Here is a 22,747-nt window from a genome sequence, read left to right on the forward strand (position 1 = left end):
TGTTCCTTTTTAATCTGATTTGTATTGGGGGGGTTATAATTACATTTGTTTTAATCCCCTTTATCTCCCATATTTTGTTAGTTAAAATCTGCTTATAACAAATCAGATGTTTCTCTCCGGTATGTTAAAACATTTTTAATGGAAAGAGATCAGCACTTGGGACAAAATGTAGCTCAAAAAATTAAGGAGGATCGGGCTTAACTATATATTAGGGTTTAACTGACAAATATTTATATTTGGATAATTTGCTTAATGTCACATTTGATTCTGCACCTATTTCCTGAACGCTCAAGACAAGGTACTTTAAAATTTAAGACATTCATGTTTGCCAATAATATTCAACAGGCGACACTAAGTCCAACTCTTCCTCCCTGGCTATATTTTTTCTCCTACACATGTGAGTATCCAATTCCTCTTAATCTAAAGTCAGCCTAAACTCCTTTTCTGCTATATTTGGTGAGGGTTAAAAAAAAACAAAACCTTTCTTACCCTCCACTTTGTGTTCATCAATTATTTCACCGCAGGGGCAGTCCAAGTTCTGCTACAACCTTCTCCCCCAATACCACTCCCTTTTGAATTATTTTTTCTCTGGAAGTTGCCCTCTTTCCCTCCTGTTGTCTTCTAGAAATCTGCTATTTGGGGGACAGTCCCTGATCTTGGCCCCCTCACCATGTGTATAATGACTTTAAACTAATTGGAATAATCTTCTCTCTAGAATTTCCCCTCCATCTCCCATTATGTTGTAGCTTAGGAAGACTCTATTCGGGTCGAGAAGATACTCCAGTTCCTGTTTCAAGCACATATATCACCCCTTTAAACTCCTTGGAGCTATTCCACCCTGTGGGGGTTAAACTTCAGGTCTCTCCAAATCTTGCTGCCTCTACATGCCGTCCCAGTCATTGACACACGTATTTTCTGGGCTCCCAACATTACTCGGGGCCATGATGGGGCTGCTTTAAATTGTGCCAATTCCACGTGTCCACTTTAAACTCATGTGAGCGCGCACACATACATACACCACTGCTTCTGTAGTCTGCCTTATCGGATCCTCCGCCAGGTTTTATATGCTACTAATATACTACTTGGGGCCATGACAGGAGTACCCCCAAATCCTGCTGCAGGGGCCCTCTTCAAACTGATCTACGCAGCACTGCCCTCCTTAGGCTCAGCCCCGGGCTCTGTTCAGGCTGCTGCTGCCCGAGCGCTGGGCTGCGCTCTGGGTGTGTGACTTCCGGAGAGCCCAATGGCGGGGAGCGAGGGGGGGGCGATTACGACAGGCTCGAGCTCGGCACGAGCGCGGCCGGCGTGAGGAATTGTGGGTAAGACAGTGCCCGAGCGGCAAAACGAAACGCTGAGATAAGGGGGAGGGGTGGGGGTGGGGAGGTGAAAGGTCAGCCGCCGGGAGCCCCCGCGCTCTGCGCCCAAGTAGTGAATGGAGGGAGCAGTAGTGCTCGCACCGTTGCGCATTGTTATGTGGACGCACATTCCAGGGGGCTCCTTGCACATCACACCCCTAACTTTTTTTTTTCCAGGGGGAGATGCTGCCAACAATGCATTACATTTGCTTAACAACAAGTCGGGGTTGTTTTCCTCTCTCTCCTCCCATGCCGGTGTCCTTGACAATACAGCAAAGCAGGAATATAAACACCAAGCGTGTCTCCACTGCAAGAGGAGCAGGGAGTGCAACGGAGGCTTCTGCTTAGGCAATCTCTTTCCTACTTTGGAGCTATATCTTCTCCGTCTGATCCGCGTGCTTTGCTTTCGGGTGGGGGGGAGGGAAGGAAGGTGATTGTCTCCGCCACAACCCCACCCAGTGTGGCAGCTCAATATAATTATGTCCTATGCAGGGGTTTGCTACTAACACCGACTGGCAAAAATGCAAGACTTTTGCTGCTCAGCCGAACGTGAATTATATTTGTTTGCATATAACCCCACCCCCACTGCCTCGATCCTTGCAGGAATTTATTTGATTTATTTATACGAAAGTTTTGTTTTCACCCGTTTCCCTTCTTACTTCGCTAATCAGCACGGAGATCATTACTGGGAACACATTTTAAAATCCTTTTAATCGTTGTTGTTTTTTTAAGTCCCACAAACTATAGTCTCTCTTGGGGGAGCACTGAAATCCTAAGAAAGGTTCCTATCCACACTCATACAAACTACACTTTGATCGCTGTTGGTTTTGGGGAGACTATCTGAGGAGTTTTAGATCAATGAAATTAACTACTTCTGCTTAATAGTGGCTGCTGTTACTGCTATTGTGAGGATCTTTACCAGTAAACATGTTTCAATTTACATTGCTGCGCAACTTTCTAATAATTTTTTAAACCCAAACCCTCCTACACAGTTTCTAAAGGCAAACTTAAGCGAGTCCACCCTCAGCCCCTCACATAAGCTTGAAATGGAAGAAGAAAATGTAAAGAGTTCGAATGGAGAAGTGGTTCCCTTTGTTCTTTCATTGTTTCTCCACGAACTGGCGGATACAAGGACAAACGCTTACCTTCTTTCCTTTTTGCTCCAAAAAACAGACGTTCCCATCAGCCTTCAAATACACAGTCCACCTTAGGAGTGACTACAAATATCGGGAGAGTTTGTATTCCATTATTTTTCGCTCTCTGCCTTTTTTAGTGTAAGATTAAGTTGCCGAGCACGTTGTGCAAGCTGTAGCCCCCGCCTTAGTGAATGGTCACGTTCAGGACCCTCCAAGTCCATCCTAATTCTGCCAGTAGAAGCGAGGGCATTGGAGGTCTAAACTTTTAAAAAGGAAAGGGCCTACAACTATCTAGAAAATCTGTAAATACTCTCGGCTTTTCCACTACATTCTGCTTCAATTAAAAAGAAATAAATATTTCACCCGTGAACATTTAATTTAAGAAGTTTAAATTCAGCAGTGTTGATCTTTTAGACTAATTTAGCTTAAAGGCAAATTGAGATAAACTACAATCTACAGCACTGTATATTCCACAGCATGTGTAAGGCATGGGCTTTAAAAAATAAACAAGAACATCATGCAGAAAATATGGGATAGAAAATTTAAATTACAATGGTATCTGGGAGAAGTGTGTTCTCTAAAACATAATGGAGAAACATTACTTTAAAAAGTGTCTCCCATGGCAAAATGATTGGTTTTCGTTGTACTATTACTCTAACATACAAAAAGAATCAGCTTTCTGAATAATCCAATCAGTGGTTTAGTACACAGCCTCATAGGCAACACTCCCCCAAATCTTATTTTAATCTGATTATGATGAGATTTCCTGATACAATGAATATTTTAAATTATCCTTGTGTCTTAGTAAATTGGATGAATTTTCAGCCTCCTGTTTCCAGGGGTCCCAGATGCAGAGGAAACCGGCACTGCTTGGAGACCAAGCTCCTGTGGGTTCTGCTCGGGAGTCGGAACCAGGAGACTATAGCCGTCCCCCTTCTCCTCTCTCCCTCCCCCTTCTTCTATCGCCCATGGGCGCTGCATTAATTACTCCCAATTCCTTCCCCTGTGGTTGGAGCTTGGAGCTGGACACTTAAGCGCCTTTTAACACTGCATCTCCAAGCAGCTGGCCATTGCAAAATAAACAAATAAAAGCTTAGGAGATCTAAATAAATTGTGGGACCGAGAGTGTGTGCTGTCTATTATTTCACCACCAACTTGTCCTTAATGGCATTCTGGAAGTTTTGTATTTCATAGGAAAATATTGCAACAAACAAGGTAAATAGGGCTGGCTGAGGGGAAGTGGCTTTTCTTTATAGCATTTAATTGGAATTGAAACATTCTTGAGCTGTAACAGTCTTTAGTTATTCAGCACACATAAGCAGCGCATTGTTTATCACCATCATAATTATGGTGTCCTTTAAACTGGCTGATAGCAAGAGAGATAAGGGAATGTGCCTGTAGCTCAGATTAAATCTCTCTCTCTCTCACTCCTCTCTCTCTCTCCTCTCTCCAGTCTCCTCTCCCCGGGTCACCAGAATCCCCACAGTCCTTGGAGATGAGAGCGCCGGAAGATTGTGGCCTGGCCATCCCTTACGTCATGAAAGTGATTTGTGCCACATTGCTAATTTGGTGCAATCCATAACCTTCTGATCTCCTGTGTTTGTAATTGCTTTTCAGCTTGCAGAATGTTTTCTCTGACATAGTTCTTGAATAAAGAAATTACTATCGCTCACCTGTATCTAAGAAATGATCTTCCCCAATGTTGTTGCTTTAACCTTTTTCTAATTAAAAATGCACACTTTAGGATCCTTTCAGAACAAAGCTTTGCCAAATCCCCTTTACATCCAAGGATTTTAAAATTTATAAAGGCTGCATTGAATTCAGGATGGGTCAAGGGGCAAAAAAAGGGTAGAAGGTCACTGCATATTGATTGTGGGTCAGTAGACACATGGCATGTAGTATGTGTCCAAAACATCCCTTAAAAACTGTATTTAAAAAACAAGATTATCAACATCTGATGTGTTATTTTGTGATTTTACTGAATTCCAGAAATTTCTGGTGTCTGTGATACTCCACATGGGAAAATAAACTTACAAAATGCTGAACAGAACTATATATTGTTGCTTTGTTTACATGGAAATAACTCAGTTGTGATGTTATGTTTGATAAATTATCATGATTTTTTTACTATTAGTTCGCAATTAATTGGCCCAGGTTTTTGGATAATTAGTTGTGCATTCTTATGTTTGACATATTAGAATTTATGGCAAATTTTAAGCACTGAAGTCACCTTAGGTTGACTTTAAAATAGCAGAAGGACCCTAGTATACTATTCTTTGACCCTGTTACTGGACTCTTTGTGATATCCTCTGTTTTCTGTTTGCATCCCCTATGAGCACAATATGCACAGTGTATCTAAAACTGGTGAACAAGGTTATTTCTCATTTAAATGATCTATTTCTGCATAAAACTGTGAAAATAAAGGTGTATTTAATGCTGTCAGTACCTGAAGATGGTCCAGTGCTTAAAAATAATACTAAATAGTAAATAGAATACTCTAATAATGTGGCAATCCTAGTATGAAAATGTACATGAACCCGTAGGAAAAAGAATTTGCTTCATTAGTAAAACTACTGCTGTTAATTGCTGTTGCATTTCACAACTGAACGTTTAAAGAAAGGTGTGTGCATTACTTTGCTCAAGAAGGAAGAGGTCAGGCTGAATTGTAATAGTATTTAAACACAATCACATAATGGAAATAAATCAAAACAAATAAAAAGGTAACTAAAATTTTATATACATTCTTTCTGAAACAATATAATTAAACATTTTCTGCAAGCCTGTATATTTTAACATCATTTTTTCAAAAATGAAAGTAATCTGAGATAAATGGGAAAATGTCTACTATATATATTATGAACATTATTTTTCTCTTTATTTTCTACTGGGTTGATCCTTTGGCCAGACACCTTCAGAACTGAAATATTCTCTCTCTCTAGGATGTAGATCGCAGATTGCAGGTTACTCAAAGTGAAAAGGAACACATTTGATTGATAACGTGTGTATTCACAACTATATATTGTTGCATGCACACATAGTTGGTAAAATGGGCATCCTTAGACCTTCTGTTCTGAAGAAATGAGAGGCAAACATCCATCTTTTGAGTCATGTTCATCTTTGACTTTAAGTAAGGCTGAGGTAGTCAACAAAATTACTAAAGAAATATACATATGTATCTGCCTGCTCACACACACACAAGGAGAGAGTAAATTATTGCTTAGGTTTTAATATAATTGATAACAGACACCTTTAATTTTTCCTGTCCATTCTTTCGGCTAGCTTTCACATTAATAATCTAAACCATAAATGTTGGTAGCTATTGATCATAACCCCCTGTGTGCGTGCAAATCCAGTTTAAAGTCCCCTGCCTTTATTGTGTATGTGTGCCCGGGTAAGGTCCTCTACCAGCTCTTTATAGTGATCTACCCCCAATGTGCCTGAAGAAGATCCCAATATACAGCGTGTGCTGATGGCTATAAGAAAGCTGCACAAAAAATGATGGAGAAGTTAAAGAAACAAAAGATTCTGTGTGTGATGTGGAGTAAGATATTCAATTGAAAGTGTGTGTATATCTATAATTGTCCGTGTGTGTGTGTGTCTGTGTGCGTGTGAAAGAGAGAGAGAGAGATTTTCGAAGACTTCTCCCTCCCCCCCACTTCATCGTTGGCTCTGACTACATCCAGAAGCTAATAGCTGTACCTTTTTTGGGGAGGGAGGGGAGGTCTGGCAAATAGCCGCTAGTAGTTTAAAACATTTGATAGTGCAAGTATTAAACAAACAAAAAAGCATGCATTTTAAAAATAGTTACTGAATCACATTACCAGACTGTCATATGTAGTAGGAGAGAGAGAGAGAGCGAGAGAGCGAGAGAAACAACTAAGCTACCTGGCAAATAAATGACTTTTTAGCCCACTTTTTTTGTATTGTCTTCTTTAAAAGCTTTATCTGAGGTTACCGTTTCTTTACTGTTTGACTCCACAGCCTTAACCTTAAAACAGGGGGAGGAGAATAGTGGGGTGGGGGTGGGGGTGCGAGCAGCATATAAGTGCATCAGGAGGAATTTTTAAACGACCTTATTGTTTCTAGCTTTAGAAAGGCTACGAGGATTTCCTTTTAACGCCAGCAGCTGTTTTCCCTCGAAACTTTGCTTTCAGCTAGAGAATATAACATGATGTCTCTTATGCAAGTGAGAAAGGAAAATGTATGCTGATAAATCCAGATGCAAAGCAGAAGAAGGCTTAACTCTGTGGATGGTATTAGCTGTGACGAGGCATTGTTCACTGCTGCCTCTTGGTTACGTTTAAAGGCTGAAATATCACGAGATCCATTCAATGATCCTTTTCTCATTCAAGGGACAAAATGTAATTTGCTGTAGCTCTGGTTTCTTGGATGGGAATACTATCCTTAGATTTCAAAAGGAAGAACTAGATGTGGTTTGTACACACATTGATTAAGTTGAAGAGCGGCGATTACATCTGTGCAGAGAGCAACAGTAGTCTAGGGGTGGCTTTTCAAATCTCAAACCTACTGAGTTACAGACTCTCCTAAATAGACTTCCTTAATTCCCGGATGCACTTCTGCAAATTCCCAGGTCTCGCCAGAATTCCTGCGAAATTGGGAGGTTGTGTGCATTCTACTTTGTAACGCAAAACTACCGAAAAATATTTTTTAAAAGCGATCCTTTTATTTATTTCAGCTATACCTGATGGCGTAATACGAGCTCCACTCACCATATTGCCAATCTATAGAGTGGATAATGGAACTTTTCAATTAGAAGGGAAAAATTGGTCCCAGAAATATGAGATGTTTTCTTAATCACACGGATGTGTCTAATTTTGGATATGCACTAAACTACTGCTATATATAAGTGCTTGTGTTCTATCCAGTTTTCAGTTGAAAACTGATTATGGGCGGATAGTTATTTTTGCAGCTTTTGACATGCAAACCGCAAACATCATTTTAACGCACGAAGGAAGAGGTTTGCTAACATTGCAACATGTTCGAAATCATTTGTGCCTGACACAAGTATTGTAATGTTACTGCGAAGAGGTTACACCTTCATGCTGCTTCTTCAAAATGATTTTTTAAAGGGTTGGTATAAATGGAACATCTAAAGTCTGCAGAAGGTCTACCCAAACTGAACGTGCAGCAAACCAGAAGTGTCCTGGACCATTGCAATATTCTATATCGTGTGCCAGCACTTCTCTGTTATTACGTAAAGCCTCTGGAACCACCTTGGATATTTTATATTCTCTTTTCTCTACTGGAAGCAGTCAGCCCGCAAGAATCCTGACGTGGAGTCTGGGACTCTAGGACATTCCAGCTTGTGATCCAGCACGGTTAATTGTGAAAAGTGTGTACATTTCTGGCTTATCTATGCTTTGTTATGGGTCTGACGTGAGCCCACGTCCTCCTTCCCCTCCCCCAATATTACAGACAGCATTTCAACTACAGACTGACAGTATTACGGTGTTGGAAACCTAGATATGCAGAGCAAAAAACAAACTTAGCCATTGACTGTAGAACGACAATTAAATAGAAGAGGAAAATCAAGAGAAACTCGAAAAATGTAAGTATTCGCTCTCGGTTTCTAAAAGAGCCTTTCACTCTGAAGCTTGAAAAAGGGAAATACCAGGCTATTCTGCACATTTTCGCTAAGCTTAATTTTCCACACAATGCAGAATAAAATATCAGTTTAAAATTAGTGCATTACCAAAGTCTTTTTTCTCGATATGATAACATTTACAGTCACATAATGCGCAAAATAGCAGCATTTGTGCAAAATAGTCTAACTATATATATATAATGACAATAAAAAAGCACACAATCCTACATCTGTAGCTAGCGATGAAGTCTGAGAGCTCTGAGTGTATCTGAGCTCAGATTGTTTAATAGAAAGATTTATATACTAACTGTATTATTTACTTTGGGAGGGGGCTTGGCAGTGTAAGGGTATGCTAATTAGTGGGAGATTTTTTTGGGGGGGAAGGGGTGGAATATCAATTTTTATTGCATCACCTGTCAGGAGTGTCCAATCAGCGTTGGCTTTAGGGGAATTAATTGATGAAGGTGTCTCCGGACGAGCTCACTTCACTCTGTCATTTTATTTGTAGCTAAAGCAGCGGCGGGAATAGCAGCTGCATTTCTTTCCTCTTCCTCCCTTCACATTCCATTATCATAGTTCTCCAATGGAAAAGCAGGGAATGAAAGGGAACAGGTACTGATCTTCAACAGCAACTTAGAGAAACACTTTGGCAAACCTGATTTTAAAACAAAAATATAGAGAGATTGTAGTTTCACGTTTTTTTTTCTTTTCTTTTTTCTAATTTCTTCTAAAGTTTGGCACTCCAGTGAGCAGGAATAACAGTCTTTGTTATTTTATTAGCAGGATGCCTTGAGACAAATACAGCATCTGGCTGAGGATTGTGTGTGTGGCTTTTTTTCTTTCTTTCTGCAAATGCTGGGAATAATTTAATTCACGAAATGGGAGACTTGAAGTCGGGTTTTGAAGAGGTGGATGGCGTGAGGCTCGGCTACCTCATCATTAAAGGAAAGCAAATGTTTGCACTCTCTCAGGTTTTTACAGACCTGCTTAAAAACATCCCGAGAACTACAGTGCACAAGCGAATGGATCATTTAAAAGTAAAAAAGCATCACTGCGACCTGGAGGAGCTGAGGAAACTCAAAGCCATCAACTCCATCGCTTTCCATGCAGCCAAATGCACACTGATATCCAGAGAGGACGTAGAAGCTCTTTACACTTCTTGCAAAACGGAACGAGTCCTTAAGACAAAAAGGAGGAAAATAAGCCGGGCATTCTCAACAAAAGATCTCCAACCGGAGCACACATCCACCGACCCCTACTCCAGCTTTTGGAAAGAGAACAAACTCTGGCTGGGTTTGAATGAAGCGGCTCAGCCTCTGCCAATTAGAAGAAAAGCTTTGCGGCCCGGGGACACAGGCTTGCTACCGGCCTCTGATCTACCTCACATTTTTAGTAAATACACTGGTCACAGCTACCCAGAAATCGCTCGGTCGCCTTGCAAACCCCCATTAAACTATGAAACTGCCCCGATCGTGGGCAACTATGTCACCTTTCACTCGGATCCCCCTTATTTTCGGAGCGTCCTTTGCAGCAAGCACCCGGCTGCTGCTGCTGCTGCTGCTTATTATTACCAGTCCGCCGCCGCCACCGCGCAGACCAAGCTAGCGGCGGCGGCTGCTGCAGGGAGCCCTGTGGGTTTGACTTACAGATACAAAAGGAAAAGACCGTGTGAGGCAGCCCCAAAGGACTGTTTATTAAGCACCCCCAGCAGCGCCAGGCGGCTCCTGATCGTGCCCAGGCCCTGCAAGCCCAAAGGAGCTGCAGCAGGCACGGCCGCTTGCCTGGAGAGATTTCACCTCGTCAATGGCTTTTGCACTTCTCCGCAGCAGCCGCAGCAACAGCATCTGGGCAGCTTCCCCGAGAGCTACAGCAGCGACTCGGAGTCCAGCTCTTACTCCGACCATGTGGCCAACGACTCGGACTTCGGGTCCAGCCTCTCCAGCACCAGCAACTCCGTGTCCTCGGAGGAGGAGGAGGACGACGACGAGGAGGAAGGCAGCGGCGTCTCGGACTCCAGCGAGGTCAGCTCTGAGGAGGAGGATACGACCTCAGACTCCGACTCCAGCTCGGTTTCCAGCCAGGTCTCGGTGCAAAGCATCCGCTTCAGGCGAACCAGTTTCTGCAACCCCCCCAGCATGGCCCAGGCCAACTTCTTGTATCATTTGGCCACGGCCGCCCCCACCAAATCGCCAGCTTTCGAGGAGGCAAGCAGGCTTCCTGACCTCAAAAGTGCTCAGTGTGGTGTCAAATCGGAATTGCCAGAGGAATGGAGTCATCAAAGCTGGGCATCCAAAGCACCTCCAGTGTGCTGCTCCAGCAGCCTTGGAAGTTGTTTTACTGAGATAAGGGATGATAGGGTAACTGAGATCACATTCCCACACCCTGAATTTTCCATTAATGTAAAGAGTACTGACCTAACAATTAACTGTGCTGCGAAGGGGGCCTCTTCACCTAGCCCAAAGACAAACAATGCATTTCCACAACAAAGAATACTCAGAGAGGCAAGGAAATGCCTTCAAGCAACAACTACACACTGTGCAGATAACAATACAATAGCTGCTAGGTTCTTAAATAATGATTCTTCACCAACAGCAGCAAATTCCGAAGAAGATTCCAAAATCCCTCATTGTACTGAATTTGCCACGGATTTACCCTCTTTGCAAACTGATCGTGCTTCTACAACAGGAGCAGCTGAGCTTGAGTGCACTGATCCAGGCAATAAGGCATTGCCATTCCTGCACAATATTAAAATCAAAATAGAGGATAGCAGTACGAATGAAGAATATGAACCTGACCTTTCAAAACATAAGCTAAAATGTGAGTGCAATGATACTAAGGATGAGTTTAACGGTGTGACTGAGAGTAATAACCCGGACGTTTTATTAACAGCCCAGGAAGATTCTGCATGCACTGAGAAAGAAACCACTTCCTTAAACACGCTGACTCAGAGTCAGGTCCTTTCATGCACTTTAGGCACTCCAAAACCTGAGGATGGAGAGTATAAATTTGGAGCGAGGGTGAGAAAAAATTACAGGACATTGGTTTTGGGAAAGCGACCTGTACTGCAGACTCCTCCAGTCAAACCAAATTTGAAATCAGCTAGAAGCCCACGTCCTACAGGTAAAATTGAGACACATGAAGGAACACTGGATGATCTTACAGTTACCAATAGACGCAAAAGGGTAGCCAGCAATGTAGCATCAGCAGTGAAAAGGCCGTTTAATTTCATGGCAAATTTTCCCTGTCCACCGTCACTAATTATTGGCAATGATGGGGATTTGTTGCCAGCTTATTCCTTAAACACCACTAAGGATTCCCAACCACCTCACAAGGCCCATCCTGTATGGAAATGGCAGTTGGGCGGTTCTGCAATACCTCTTCCACCTAGCCACAAATTCAGGAAATTTAATTAATAAAATAGTTTGGAAAATACTTTCTTGAACCACCTTTACCTTTCTTTTGTTTTAAACTCGACAGGATGGTTTATACAAGCCCCTTAATGTTTTACACACTTTTGGAGTTCTGTTTTATCACATTGTGAAGATAGAAATCGGATTACTATTTTCTTTTCCATTACAGTTTTTATTTGTTTGTTTGTTTGTCTGGGTAATTTTTACATTCCACCGAGTACTTCAGGCTAAAGACTCAACTTAAACTCAGTTATTATGGTAGAGCTGGGAACACTTTACTGTTTAAAATGCTAATAATGCACCGGTACCCCTCAATTCAACTGCTACAAATACAATGTCAAAAGGTTGAATAATAATATTAGAATGCCATTAAATTTATGCACTAGATTTCGAAAATGAAGTCTAACTGTTAATTCAGTTAAGTTTGTTAAGTTACTTGGTTGCACCAGTAAGGGTTCACTATAATTCAATGTGGCAGCAGTCTCTACTTTTCGGGACTTTGTTTTCCAGAGTAGGGGGCTCTTTTCCAAGAGCAGTTGCATTTACTAATTTTCTATGGTTTGAAAGGGTTGGGCTGGAGTACAGTTGGAGCACTGGAAAAGCTGCCTCATCTCAAAACTAGTAAATAAATATGGAATTCTGTTTTGGTAAAGGGTGTCTTTTTACTTGTACAGTCACTCTTTGCAATTGGAAAGACTTTTGTTTCACTCAAAAGTCTTAAATAAGGTTACTGTTACCCACTAATGTGGGTTACTTCAATTTGGTCTGAACATGTCCCTACTAACTTGCAAAGCAACTAAAATATTTGTCTGTATAGCAGTACAATTAATGGTCTAAACCTCTCACACTCGATGGAGGAAATAGCAAAGCGGTAAATGCAACACAGAACGTGAAACGTGAAGGCCATACGTGGAAAGAATACACAAATGAGAATATCATGTTATTCATAGCTTTTTGGCACCAAAACTCAGGCATTTAAACCTTCGTACACTTCACTGTTTTATCCAAATCTCTTGAAACTTGAGTTTTGCAATACCATCCTATCTATGTAGCAGGAGCATTTTTACTGCACGTGACATCAGAGGCAATTATCTATATTTGCACTTAATATTAACAGGTAGACTTCTAGAGTCTAGCCTCGGTACGACAAAGCTGGTGTAATATGTTGTGATGAATGGAAGCAGTAAATCAAAATTATGAAAAGTTGCACTGTTGAAAGCATGCTTTAGCTTTATTTTCAATTAAAAACACTGTTTAAAAATTCCTGATTTCATACACTTCGACTTATTGCAGAGTTGTCCTAATTTCCTCTTCATCTGAAAGTTTAAGGTTTTATTTGGAGGAAATATGCTTCCAGAGGCTATTTTTTGTTTTGTTTTGTTTTTAAATAAAACTGTTATTAACCCAGTTTAAGGCAGTCTTGAACAATGTAAAGTTTATATTTTGGGAGGGAAAGAGGTTACAAATTTATAATAAAATCGTTTTAAAAGTTTGGGATTTGAAAAGGTCAGATTACAACTGAGCTGCTGAATCAGCAGAGTTTGAGATTAAAAATTGCTGGTTACTCTTTTTGATTTACATTTATTTATACTAGAGCCTTTTCCAATTACATCTTAGGGATTCCACCTCTTCATTAATTCCGGGAGAATAATTTATCATAATCAAAAAAGAAAACAAAAACAACAATGAAAATGTTTATTGTGTGACTCAGAGTCAACTTTCTTATGGAAATTCACTGACTATTTTTTATCCTCTACCCTCTTTGTCTCTAAATTTCCAAGTAGACACTGGCTGCTTTTAGCTCTATTACTATATGCACACCGTGGTTTTCCTCTCATTGTAAAAGACCTCTTCTAGAATACCTGCAGCCAAATATATTTAGAAAGAGTAAACAATTGCCTTCCAATTGAGTCACCCTTCCCCCCCATACACACACTTTAAGTTGCCAATTGCAAAAGGTGCATTGCATACTTAACCTGCTCAGCGGAAATTATGGTGGTCGTTAAAAATCTGTTTACTGGATTAAGTTGTTCTGAAATTAGTGTTTACAATTCGAGTGTTTGGAACTGCATACATTACAGGCTTATTTCCAGAAATCTGTAAATACGTACACAATTTACTGTTCAGGAAAATCCCCTGGCTCTTTGGGAAAACAGGGTTTGGTTGAAAATGATGTCCCCTTGACAAAATCTACACAGCTTCAATGTGCAAGCTTAAAACCTGAAATTTCACCTTATCTATTAAACTGTATATCATTTTAAAAGTAGCTTCCTCTGCTGACCCTGTGTACTTACAATTAGAGACACGTTGACTTGACCCTAACTTATAAATAGCAAAGACGATTTGTTTTGACTCTCTGACTAATATTGGGAAAAGAAACAAAGCACAAATTCAGACCAAATACTTTCAGTGGAGTTTAAATCGTAAAATATGGCGCCCAGCTCTGATATTAGCTCTGTCGCCCTATATGAATTAATAGTTCCAGTTTATGGAAGCTGGAGAATGAACACCACCAAGCCAAATACATTCCTGAGTGTATCATTCCTGCAGACTTTTCTGCTGAAGTATGATGAATAAAGGCACCATCAAAAGGCAAGAAGTTAAATGGCCAATAATTGTCACACGTGTACACCTCAGTTTAGTTTCAAGCCACAAGCAAGAACATTTGAGTGTTACTTCTGTCAGAGTAATCTGCCAGGTACAATAATTTACTGAAAAAGGTATTATTTCAAATCCCTGGTAGTTTGGGAGCTGTTTCTCATTGTGTTGTAATAATTCTTGCGAACACAGTTTATGATAATTTTAGATTTAATTATAATAATAATAAAATAAAATTACTGTTATAAATAGCAACATTTTCCCCAATAAAGGTAAGTCTAATACTGAGGGAAACGAGGGTTTTCTAGCCAGGGGGATTATGGTATTGCTGTAATGTTTGTAAGAAAGAGAAACTAAAGGGTATCAGCTATAAGACTTGACAGTTTTCCAGTTTCTTGATGTACAATGCATAAATCAATAAAATGAAATAAAATAATAATAATAAAAATAATCAATAAAACACACCTAGGAGAGTACTTGAACTTGTCTGGAACATTATTCCAGGGATTTTGATTCATTTATTGGGAAGATTTCTGTGCCCATATTGAAGACAAAGGAAGTTTTGGACTATGTCTAGTTCTCTAGAGCATTAAAAAAGGGACCATGTGTATGCCTTCAGCAACCAGGTCTATTGCCTTAAAAGATTTACTTTCAGTTTACAAAATTTACTTTTAAAAGTGATTGTTCTATAGTATACACTTACTTTTCTACAGTGGGATGATCTCTTTACTGGTTTATTTAAAACGTCACTATGTAGCAATAATGCAGAAATGGTGGTGGCTGTTGTATGACGTTTGCTGTTCAATCATTCACTTGGTGATTTTCTACATGGTCTCTGACCTTTTTTCCTATATCAGATTTAGTAGCCAATAAATTAAAGTTTCTGCAGAAATAAGAACAATGCTATCATGTTTTTGTTTGTTACACTTCACACGTGTGAGTGGTTAAGATAGAGAGGGATGTAAAAATTGGCATTTTTTCTATACAAGGGTCTAATTCAGTGGTAATCTGTAGAAAAACTATTGTAATACATGTAATATACTAGAAAGTATATAACAGAGAACGTGGTTAGTTGTGGTTTCTGCAGTTAAAATGGTTACTGAAAAATGTTAATGGTTCGTCTTAAAATCTGTTTGGACATAACTTTTAAGTTAAAAAGTACAATCGTGCACAAATTAAAATAAATCCCTCTAAATAAGGACAAAGTCATTGGAATCTACCCAGCTAAATCAGATTTACAGAAATGAGCCACTCACAGGGTTTTCCCACTGGTATTTACCCTTACAATCATGTTTAAGAATGTACCGTTTATCAGTTCCATGGCTGAATGTGGGGTTTCTTATTTCTCTGTAGCCAAATTGCTTTCTGTTAAATAGAGGACACTTCCAAAACATTTTGGGAAAGGACACCTGGGTATGCAGTTAACTGATTTTAGGCCTTTAAAGTTGCATTTTTTTAAACTGTTCTGATATAATTATTTACTATGCCCTAGCCCCCCACCCCCTCCTTTTCAATCTCAGGCGGCCTCACAAGTCCCAGCTTTAAAAGGCCCTAGATGTTTTGCATGAAGCTCTCACAATAGGGGTTGAGAGAATTGACAGTTTCAAAAACAAGGCGTTCTGTCCTTTCCAGATGCCGAGAACCTCTTTCCTGCATCATCTCTCGTTTGCTCTTCGCTGCTGGTGGCTTTATCCTTAGCATTGCAAATATACTGCAACAGCTGTGTTTGTAAACAGGGGGGGGGAGCAGTTTGGATGGAGCCAGCAACGCCTTGTTTTATACTTTATAAATGAATGTGATGAGCCGGAGTGACCAATATCTCTGCTTCCTGACGAGAAAGAAGAAGGAAGTTGGCCCTCAAGTCTGTGGTGTAGCGTGCAACATAAGGTTACCACTGTACTTTGCCTTCAGAATCATTAGAGTCGTTGGCAGGAACATGCGAGCTAAAGTTCTCCCCTGAAATGTAACCGTGATGGTCTGAGACTCCCCTTCATACCGTGCAGACACTTGAGGAAAACACTAAAAATGCCGCCATCTTGCTTTATGGAAAACAAATTCTTTGTGATTTTTCGCCCGGACCCCTCTCTCTCTCTCTCTGTCTCTCTCTCTCTCTCTCTCTTGAATTTGTTACCAACTCATTAGGCGAGGGAACAGGAGCTTCTGCACTCACTCACTCACTCCCAGTAGCTCTCACATAGATTCACATCAAAGTGGCCTTTTTGCAGGCGTCTGCTCTCAGGCTGCAGTTTGAGGGGGCCAGTGGAAATGAAGATCAGGCTCACATATTTCCCCCCATTTTGGTAGTTCCTCTGGCTGATCATCCATTTCACTTTGCGCTTCTTTTGTGTGATCTCCCCCCTCTCTGTCTCTCTCTCACACACAGGCGCCGCACTAGTTAACTGTCTCTAAAATGTAATAGTTAACTGCCCATATTGAAAACAACTCACTAATTAAATGAGTGACGCAGCCAGCCAACATCGTCGGGAAAAGATAACAAAAAATACACTTCTTGCAGATCACTTGTTATTTGGGGGCTTAGGTTTTACAGAAATAAGGTAGGATGCAATTTCCCTTCCCCCTACCCAATCCATCTGAAAATCAAATTGCAATGTGGAAAGCAAATACGGATTTGGGGGTGATACGGCTGGGAGCTCCGCAATACAAATAAAACAGCACATAGGAAAGAAAGAAACCATAGTGGTGAGCTGCACAGACAGGTTAATGAGAAAAGTGCAACAAGGTTGTTTACTCTCGCGTTTAAACTGCAGTTGCAGTTGTAAAGTGTGTGAAATTACGCGCTGGTCTCTTAAAGAGTGCCTAATTTATAGTAAATAGCCAAGGCTTTGTAAATGGGTTTATTATGTTGTTTCTTGTTAATTGTTGAGAAAATCCCCATTGTTGAGTGTGAATGGCTTTATGAGCTAACCTGGTCATTGGTGCAATCAAGGGGCAGTAAATGGCCGCTCTGCTAATGTGGCCTGTAGCAAAAGCTGGGATCAGCCATGGCGGAGCTGGTGACCTTTCAGAGACGCTGCCGGAGCAGGTCTCTTCTGGTGAAAAAGGAGGATCGTTCGGATTTTAATGCACTCAAAGGTGCGCTTTTAACGCTGAGGGTCTGAAGAGCTAAGCGAAAGTGGAGTTTAGTATCACGCAGGCCAGTTCAGTGCAATCCTGCAGGCATCCGGCCTGTTGGGGAGCCTTGCTGCTGTCAGTGGGAAATGAAAGGGCTGCGTTTTCACATGCAAAAATCTAATCATTTGGTTAAACCCAACTCGTGTTAGAGGCGAATCCTTCATACTTCCCAGATAGACGCCTTTAAAAAATCTCCTCGCAGTCAAGCTCCAGAAATTACCCAGATCCGGTATTCATCAAAAAAAGAAAATCCAATACCCGCTTAATGCAGAAAATGAGAAGTAAGTAATCTGAAAATGAAGAAAACACACTTGCAATGTTCACGTCTCTCCTTTGTTAACATAAACCACTAAAGGATCACACACACAAACACACATCCTTCTCCTCCTCCTCCTCCATTGGAAACTTCTCTACAGAGGGACTCAAGAGGTAGTAAAACGGGACAAAAATTCAAAGAGCTAACTGAAAAGTGCAGTCCTTAGAGAGAAAATTGCAGTTCTGTTTTAAAAAAAGATTCCCACCCCCTTCGCTTCTCTGCCATTGTTGTGGTTTGGGACTTGCTAGGAAAAGGAAAGGCAATAGCGATTTGGAGAAGAACCTGCAGATTCCAGTTTCTGACTGAAAAAAAAATGTACAGAATTTTCCCCAAACTAACCTGCACGCTGTTTCGTGCACAGAGGAGTTCTCGAAGCAAAAACAGCGCTGCGGCTGCTGGGTTTAAACGCTAGGCTGCAGAGTGGTATTGGGCAAGAGATTTTACTCTTCGTTGCTTTCAGAGGAAAATGAAACCCGCCTTGCTAACTGTAACTGTAACTGAAACATAAACGCTGTTACATTTAAACTCCGAGTGCACGTGTCTGTATATTACCAAATATAAATCGTGGTGAAATGTAAATTCCTCTCTAGAAACGTATACAGGGCTATTCTCTTTCCTAAAATCTCTCCCTCTCGCTCGATCTTTCTGATTTCGCTATTAAGAGAAATCCCCCTGGGTTTAAAGCACTTGTTTCACGGATTTTTGTACAATCCACATCTGTTAACTTTCTACTGCTCCTACTCTCCTCTTTTATAAATAACGTTGCGTTTCTTTGTATAGAAACGATGGTGACGGTTGATTTTAGACTAGTCGATCTGTTTAGATACTGGGATAACATAACCCACGCCACCTAGGACAGAAGCTATTTTCAAAATTGAGTTTCATGATCAATACTGAATTGCAATGTGTAAAATGCAAAAATTCTCCCAATTCAGCTCTTTAACTTCCAGTTCTTTTCCAGTTTGATTCACACACTCGAAATAGATATGTGGGGTTGTACAGTCCATTTCCCTCAAAACAGGATGTTTCCATCAAGCTGTATTTGGTTTTCCCCAAAGATCACTACAAAGTTTAGTTGGGAAACACGTCCCAGAAACACGTGGAGATAAACCCTTGTCTTTAGCTTCCATTCGGGTCACTTCACAGCTTTGTATTATATTTCAAACTGTCATTCCTCTTTCTTTATCTTTCTGGGATAACAAAAATGTACCTGTTTATAATTAAATACATCCATTCTAATACCAGTGACACAATCCATTCCGGGAGGCATTCGCTATCAACTCTTTGTTTTACCTTGAAGGGTTTGCTGTATTAGAGCCATTAACGTAGTGCTACTCCTGATTACTAGCTACTATATTTTGGTAAACAGGAATCTATTAGTTACTTGTTACAATGCCATTTAATTATTTGGGTGAGGATAACTTGGCGAGCGAACTTTTTATTCCCCAAGCAAATCTGCTGCCTAGTTTGAATAAATCTGATTTAAGAACCAAAGAGAGCTTCAGAAAAGCAATTACATATACTCTAAATAGCATATTTGCTGGCTTCGCTGGCTCTTTGTACGTAAGTGTATGTGTCGTGAGTGTGAAACATAACCTGTGCCAACACGTTTCATATTTACCGACTTTGCTATTGTATTCCGAAGATTTAGCAGCAAACTGTTCGAGACAATAGCACAACAGCAAAATCAGAAATCTTACCTAGTAAACTGCACAACAAAGAAATTGCTCACTTTTGGAATTGTCCGTTTCCATTTCCGTGTACACGACACTATTGGTAAAGAGAGTAAGTAGTGATAACATGCCATTTAATGGACAGTGTTCCAGACCATTTGAAAAACGTCACTGTTTCTACTGTGGATATTTGAAGTAACATATTATACCCATAAAACGGGTTTTCGGATTGTTTCCAGTTGTGATATATTTGTACCCAGCAAAATCTGCCAGATTCACTTGAAGCCATATAATATTCTTAGTGAATTATGTGTTAGAAGAAAAAGAGAACAGAATTCAATATACACTGCAAAATAATGCCTGGTCTTCCCATCTATGATCCCATCGTCTCTTTTCTATTCTAAGGGTAGTTTATTCTATAAACGATGGCCTCGGTTTTGCAATTTATAGCAGTAAAATATATGAACTAGTTTATGATTTCAGTATCTTTATTCATAAAGGGATGTACAAATATATGTAATTCTAAACAAGCCAGGCCATTAAACAACATCGAACAAGTCTGTGTAAACTGGCATTTATCTCTATATCTGTGTAAATGCAGATAAATATAAATATTATCCCACTAATCTGAGGGATGCCAGATCATGAAATCTGTACACAGGGCATTTGAAAGAGATGTTTACGTTTTGGAAATGACTTACTCAGGGCTGGAGATACGGTGCTTTTTTTTATTTTATTTTTTTGAGTTTTGTTTATAAGCATCTATAGCTTGGGAAACTTGATGGCTCCTTTTTATAATTTATGTAACCTTTGTCGCATATGAAGAAGATAAAGCGCAGGAACTCTGCGCCAACACGGTTAAAAGAGGTTCCTATCTTTCCAAAGGCCAGTCTCCCTGTCTCTCTCTCTCTCTGAGGAGTTAATGTGAAAATTCCAACACTGAGCTGTATTTTGTCCACAACCCGAAGTACTGTAATTCTCAAGTTTTATGTAAGCAGCTTTATGGACGTTCAGTTTATGGAAGCTCACCAGAGTATATGAGAATAGTTTTGGAATTTCCATCTGAACCCGAGAACAAATTATAACGTAATTTTATTGGGACCCTGCTAGGTGCAGTGACTTCACACGACACGCAAATCCAAGAAGTCTTTTAGCTTGAGAACACTGCTTGCATTTGGTTATGAAATACGGATTCTATCTGATTATATAAAAATGAGGAACTACATATAAACATATGATACTTTTGTATTAGAATCAAGCACAGTGCTAACTGCAAAGAGCTTTAAATTGTTTTAAATTGTACCTCAAGTGTTTATACATCAATATGTGGCAAATTTGTCTTCACTAAGGAAGTTTTGATTTCCCCTATTAAAAATAAAAAACGTTAATAGTATTGTACCGATATTATAGATATTAAGAATTTGCATCCCTAATAATCCAAGTTTATTGAAGATAAATGTGTCACGAAAGAAAGATTCGCTTGTAATTTGAAGAAGATCCATTAGCTTCTTCTTAGGTACTGTAGGAGTCCCGTTAGACGTTACTCAATTCATCGGGGTGAATTCTTCTTCCGAGTAAGTCTGTAAGGATATACGCGCTTTAGCTCTGCTTTCATTTTGTTTTCGAATCTTTTGCTCACAGAAACATTCAGAGATCAAATCTGAAAACAAACAACTAGATGCTTTAATTCTGAGAGTCCTTCCAAGAAAACCTTGTGTATGGTTAAAAAAAATCACAGATTTGTCCTTACTCTTCCTGAAACTCCTCTCCAATGTGATATTTATTATCAAATAAAATGATCTGCCTTTAGAGTCTACCTCAACGAGCAAAATCAAGGAAAAACGAAACTACTGAGGCCACTCTCGCTGTGCACCTAGATACTGCAAGATTCTCAGAATACCGCCTGTCTTGCATAACAGGCAGTACCATATATACATAAAGTATAGGCACAATAGCTGGTTTACTGAAATCAATGGAGCCATGACAATTTACACCAGCCCTGGATCCGCCCAAATATGTATCAAAGGATTATAAAAACCAGGCACATTTGAAGTACCCACTTCTCAAACTGTTTAAAATCCAAACCAACTAAAGCTGCTAATGCAGCAATTTCCTGCAATATTTTCATGCTTTTTTTTAAATTCCGGTGTAGCTGCTTAAGGAAGACTAATAAAATAATCGGAAACCTCTAACCTTAACCCAATATGTATGAATGTCTCGAAGTCAAATAGGTCAAATATTTTTAAAATACGCGTTTACAAGGAAAAAAGGCATCTAGACTGGAAACCTGTGGGGGTGTAACAAAAGAAAGAGGCCACAAAGAAAATATCCCACAGTGGATTACAAGGTTATGGGACAGGTCACTATAGGAAAGTTAAACAAAACAAAAAAAAAGGAAGGGTACATTATATTTTTAATTATGTGCGGTTTATATAGTTAGTCCTAATGTTGTAGCTATATCCACAATTATTTAATTAGTTTATAACGTGGGTATTTACAAGATTATTTTAATGGAACTATCGCCCGCTTTTTTTTAAACTTAATTTACTTGGCGTTTTATTTTTTCACATTATTGGAAAGCTAACCACAACTTCCAGTGATTTTTCCCCGGAAGACCGGAATAAATAACACACACACACACACACACACACACACACACACACACACACACACACACACACACACACACACACACTGAGCTGGCTAGTATAGCTAGCGAGACAGACCGACAGCAAATAAAACAGGCCGTACAAAGAGACGACTCTAAAACTGTAATATATTAAATATTGCAGCGATCGATTTTAATACCCTGAGTGGACACAGGAATAAAAATTCACCCCCAAGATGAAGTGATTAGCAATGCTTTGTTGCAAGAAAAGAAATGCGATTTTCTGCAGATCCTTTTTGTTCAGGTTAGAAGAGGGCTGGACAATCATCTTTTAAGCCCTAGACTCCCAGTTTGGGATATAACCCTAAAGGTTAGTCACATCTCAATGGCATTTCTACGTGGTAAAAAGATGTGTCTTTGTCCTAAGAGAGGAGGATTAAATATCAACCACAATTATAGGTTGACCACGCTAGGAGTTTGCCTCCAAAATCAGGGAGGGTCACATTTTGGAGAGGCTGCTCCACGCCGGTGGTTTTGTCTTTGTTCTGACTCGGACTGAGCAGATGCTTTTGCACAATTCTCCTTTTAATTTTGACCTAGGGCAAACCCGCGATGAGGTTTGCAGGAGGTTTGTCCGAGGTAGAGAATGTGGAAATGTCTCACTTTTTGGTAACTGGAAATTGGAATTCATTTCAAAATGTTTGTTCGGAGCGGAACAGTCCCGTTCCCAGGCCCAAAGACCCGCTCACAAGCCTCTGGCCCAAACCTTCTGTTCCCACCAAGTCTCGGTATTACATTGTAATTTATTTGTTCTTTGGGGGGATGGGCATTGCCTCTCGAGGCAGGAGCCGAAGGGACTGCCTGCAGGCAGCGTTACATATGCTCTGCCCTCTCCTTTGGTAACATCAGCCCCA

At 40.2% G+C, this 22,747-nt stretch overlaps 1 protein-coding gene across 5 annotated transcripts; it reads left to right on the top strand.

Moving 5' to 3' along the window:
* Positions 1-1,010: 1,010 nt before the first annotated feature.
* Positions 1,011-15,032, top strand: SKIDA1 (SKI/DACH domain containing 1). 5 transcript variants are annotated; one of them, XM_030550404.1, is made up of 3 exons: positions 1,011-1,319; positions 3,945-8,060; positions 9,068-15,032. In XM_030550404.1, the coding sequence occupies exon 3, from the start codon at positions 9,119-9,121 to the stop codon at positions 11,507-11,509; it is 2,391 nt and encodes a 796-aa protein (XP_030406264.1). In that variant the 5' UTR covers positions 1,011-1,319; positions 3,945-8,060; positions 9,068-9,118; the 3' UTR covers positions 11,510-15,032. The 5 variants fall into 5 exon arrangements, with proteins under 5 accessions (XP_030406264.1, XP_030406260.1, XP_030406261.1 ...); XM_030550400.1 differs by having other exon boundaries at positions 8,877-15,031; XM_030550401.1 differs by having other exon boundaries at positions 8,880-15,031.
* The last annotated feature ends 7,715 nt before the right edge of the window (positions 15,033-22,747 follow it).

This window comes from Gopherus evgoodei, chromosome 2 (genome assembly GCF_007399415.2).
Source record: "Gopherus evgoodei ecotype Sinaloan lineage chromosome 2, rGopEvg1_v1.p, whole genome shotgun sequence".
NCBI classification, from domain to species: domain Eukaryota; kingdom Metazoa; phylum Chordata; order Testudines; family Testudinidae; genus Gopherus; species Gopherus evgoodei.